Raw genomic sequence first — 4,350 nt, forward strand, 5'->3', positions numbered from 1 at the left:
ACATTCAACTGCTCACCATTCATTCATTCATTCACCTAGAAACTCCATTTAAACTCTAAAATGTAGAGACAAGTCTTGTGTCCTGGTGTGTCAATCCGCGTTTCAATAGCTCATATAGTTTCTGATCAATCACTGTTCAACGACCATGATCGTTTTGGGAGAAATCCTGAGTTTATAATGGGTGTGTATTGCGTGGAACCTTCTGGGCTAGAGTGCGTGACATCATCAGTTAGAGTGTGGGGGCTTCTCAGATTTTTTTCCTTTCCAAACTCCTCCCGGCCACAATCTTCACTCTACAGACGTGATATCTTCCAATTTTGTAGACAAACTTGTCCTGTCTCTCACAATGTGCTCAAAAACTCTGTGAGATTTATAGAATTTGAACTAGCAACCTCTAAGCGCGGCCAAGTCCATTTTTCGCCTCATCCGCTCTAATGTAAATCGAGGAGCAGATTTTCAAAGAAACCTGAAAGCAACTCCATTTCTAACTCGCCCTAGCTTCCAGATTTCTGACACTAGGAAAAAATAAAAGTCATCAGTGTCTTCATCAGAGTCTTGTGGCGCTAACGGTGCAAAAATTTTGGCGATAGGAGTTTCATTGTGAGCGTGGCAAGCTTTTGTTCGGACCCTTCCCAAAGCCAAAGTTCAGAGGAATCTAACAGGACTTACACAGTCAAAATGCTGAAATCCACTTCATTTCTAACTCGCCCTAGCGTCCACATTTCTGACACTAGGAAAAAATAAAAGTCATCAGTGTCTTCGTCAGAGTCTTGTGGCGCTAACGGTGTGAAAATCTTGGCGATAGGAGTTTCTGTGTGAGCGTGGCAAGCTTTTGTTCGGACCCAACGCAGAGGGGGAATGGAGCGATACTGAGAGGGGGAGAGACGCTCCAAAGCAGTCATACACACGCAGCAAGGGCCGTTGCCATGGTGACAGCACTGTGTGGCACTGATCTTCATAACTGACAGCAGGTGTGCTCTGATTGGTGGACAAGAATGTACTAAAAACTACATTTAGTAGTGGGATATTTAGTTTTTTTAGTCAAACATCTTCATCTCAGCCATACTTTCACCTAGAAACTCCATTTAAACTTTAAAATGGAGACACGAGTGGTGTGGTATTCATCCTACTTTACCTTCTTCATACACACATTCATACTTTATTCAACTCTTCAAAGACATTCATACTAATTCAAACTATTCTCACTTTTCCAACTATTCATACTACTTTACCTTCTTCATACACACATTCAGACTAATTCAACCCATTCCCACTTTTCCAACTATTCATCCTACTTTACCTTCTTCATACACACATTCATACTTTATTCAACTCTTCAAAGACATTCATACTAATTCAAACTATTCTCACTTTTCCAACTATTCATACTACTTTACCTTCTTCATACTCATTCAAGTCATCATACCAGTGTAGCGTCAGCTATTATTCATAACTTAAAATATTCCACATCTCTCATACATTCATGGTATTATTCAACTCTTCAAAGACATTCATACTAATTCAAACAATTCCCACTTTTCCAACTATTCATCCTACTTTTACGTCTTCATACACATTCAAGTCATCATACCAGCGTAGCGCCAGCTATTCAGCAGTCATCATTCACACCGCAATTTCGTAGAAATTGCATTCTCTAGTTAATATATTATTATTCAACTGATCCAATACATACATATACACACACACACACACACACACACACACAAATTAAACATGAAACATTAGTTATTTAGTTCATGTGTCAACAGGAAGTTCCCACATCTGGTTTCCTCCGAGTATCAAAATAAAAGTCGGAGAATGAACGTGAACGTTTATTAAAAAGTAAGAATTCAGAACAAGAACTCTGCAAACCAGTGAAATCTCTTCATCCTCCAGAGAAAATAAATTCATTAAATATAATAACAACAACAACAATAATAATGATGATGACATCATTAAAAATCAGCAGGAAACAGAGTGACATTTAGAACATTGAGCTTTATTTATATCAACACATTTACAAACATCGTGAATGAAGCAGGTTCAGACCAGTCCACGTCGGGGTCAGGGTTTGGACTGGACCAGACTCTGCAGTGCATTGGCCACCTGGTCCGCTGACATGTTGTCCACGGAGACGCTGCTCTCTTTACCGAGACCTGAACACAAACGTCATCATTATTATTATTAGTAGTAATTAGGATTAATGTTTTTATTGATTGGTAAAAACACACACACACGCATGCTAGAGCCACTAGTGGAGTTCACATACATATATGCATATATACATAAACATATATACATATAATTAATTAAATGAATAGGCCACCATATCGGGCCCAGACTCGGGCCTGGACTCCAGAACACTCTCTGATCCGGATCGGGAAGTCTGGGTTGGACCTCTTCAGACTTACATAGTGCTGCTCCACAAAGTCTCTAAAACAGACAGAGAGGTCAGACACCGTCAGCTTCCTGTTAGTACTGTAAGGTATTAGTTCTTTTAATGCAAAAGAGTACTAGTACTGTGAGGTATTAGTACTTTCACTGCAGCAGAGTATTTGTACTGTAAGGTATTCATAATTTTACTGCAACAGAGTACTAGTACTGGGAGGTATTAGCACTTTTACTGCGACAGAGTACAAGAAGTGTGAGGTATTAGCTAATGTATTGCAACAGAGTACTAGCACTATGAGGTATTAGTTATTTTACTGCAAACATAATGACGTCTCAAAACAAGTGTTAGCTGCTAGCTGTTAGCGCGGTTCAGGTCACTCTGGTGTTAGCTGTTAGCTGCTAGCTGTTAGCGCGGTTCAGGTCACTCTGGTGTTAGCTGCTAGCTGTTAGCGCGGTTCAGGTCATTCTGGTGTTAGCTGTTAGCTGTTAGCTGTTAGCACGGTTCAGGTCATTCTCTATGAGAATGCTAAGACAACAGGCAGCAGAACTTGTATCATATTTCTGGTCCTAACGTGCCGGCTGGTCCCACCTCGGCAGGCGGACTCGGACTTACCTGGCCCCCTTGCTGGCCGCAGAGTTCTGGCAGAGGTGGACGCGGATCTCTCGGAGGTTTTTACCCAAAGTGGAGCCGAGGTTCCTCACTACGGCGGCCGCCATCTTAACTTCCTGGCGTCTGTGAAGGACGCTCAAAGGGGTTTTGCTGCCGGGAGTTAATACTGTCAGGTACTCCAGTTTCTTTTTTCCTGAGTTTGTCCTCACAGGCATCAAGCAACTACGAAGGACTGGACTGAAGTACTTTCTATCCTCTACTACTGTCTACTTCTCCAATACATATATGAGGGAAATATTTCACGTATTAAAAAAAATAATAATAATAATAATAATTATATTATATAATATACATTATATTATCAAGAGACATGATTCCTCCTGTGTGAGCTTCTTTGGCTGCCTGTAAATCCTCCTCACCTACATCGTATCCCACAGAGCTAGTAGTACCCTGTTACCCCACTGGTGGTTCCTCAGACCCCCTCCCCACATGTAAGAGCAGACTTAAGACTTTCCTCTCTGATAAGGCTTATACTTAGGGCTAGCTCAGGCTTGTCTTGGATCAGCCCTTAGTGAAGCTGCTACAGGCCGAGACTGATGGAGGACTTCCTCTGATTCTCTCTCTCCTCCTCTTCCTCTCCATCAGGATCATTGATGTTGTCACTAACTTGACTTCTTCCCAGAAGTCTTTGTCTTTTCCTCTCAGATGCAGCTGGACCTTGGTTGGACCTGCTTATTATTATTATTATTATTATTATTATTATAATTCTTCTTCTTATTATATCCACTAGAAGACCTGTCCTCCAAGATAAGTCCTGGTAGAGTATCCGTCCTGGAAGAAAATCCATCCTGGAAGAGGAGCCATCCTGCTAGAAGATAGGTCCTGGTAGAGTATCCATTCTGCTCGTTTTTCTTTTGTGTTATAAAAATAAATATGAGATATAATAATAATAATAATAATAATAATAATAATAATAATAATAATAATAATAATAGTAATATAATAATATGAGAGCAGAACTGAATATGTTTCTCTACGTTCTTTAAACGGTCACAACATAAAATGTATGACGATCCATGTTTAAAATGTTTCCACTGATATGCAGTGAACACAAGATAATTTAACCACAAATATCTGAATGTCAGTCTGAAAACTAAAACAGCTCAGAGATCAAACTGCAGTGATCAAACTGACTCAGAACGTCTTCCAACATCACAGCTCGATGAAAACAACAGCTGTGACACCAAAAAATGTTGTTAGCAACAGGACAGAATGTTATAATCTCTCAAAGAAAAATATTTTGGCAGACAATATGTACAACAACTGAGGTATAAAAACGACACTGTGTT

At 40.0% G+C, this 4,350-nt stretch overlaps 1 protein-coding gene across 1 annotated transcript; it reads right to left on the reverse strand.

The window, feature by feature from the left end:
* Nucleotides 1–1,978: 1,978 nt before the first annotated feature.
* ndufa2 (NADH:ubiquinone oxidoreductase subunit A2) lies at nt 1,979–3,151 on the reverse strand. Its single transcript, XM_084028817.1, has 3 exons — nt 3,005–3,151; nt 2,327–2,433; nt 1,979–2,156 (listed from the first exon to the last, which is right to left on the reverse strand). The coding sequence occupies exons 1-3, from the start codon at nt 3,106–3,108 to the stop codon at nt 2,065–2,067; spliced, it is 303 nt and encodes a 100-aa protein (XP_083884943.1). The 5' UTR covers nt 3,109–3,151; the 3' UTR covers nt 1,979–2,064.
* Between the last annotated feature and the right edge of the window lie 1,199 nt (nt 3,152–4,350).

The sequence above is a fragment of the Eutrigla gurnardus genome (assembly GCF_963514095.1).
Source record: "Eutrigla gurnardus genome assembly, chromosome: 15".
NCBI lineage: Eukaryota > Metazoa > Chordata > Actinopteri > Perciformes > Triglidae > Eutrigla > Eutrigla gurnardus.

Bases quoted from the DNA above. Each gene is read 5' to 3' on its own strand.
- ndufa2 (XM_084028817.1), bottom strand. From the start codon at position 3,108: ATGGCGGCCGCCGTAGTGAGGAACCTCGGCTCCACTTTGGGTAAAAAC. The intron at 2,434-3,004 runs GTAAGTCCGAGT...TGTCTGTTTTAG, and splicing joins GCGGCCAGCAAGGGGGCCAG to AGACTTTGTGGAGCAGCACT. The intron at 2,157-2,326 runs GTGGCCTATTCA...GTTTGTGTTCAG, and splicing joins CCGAGTCTGGGCCCGATATG to GTCTCGGTAAAGAGAGCAGC.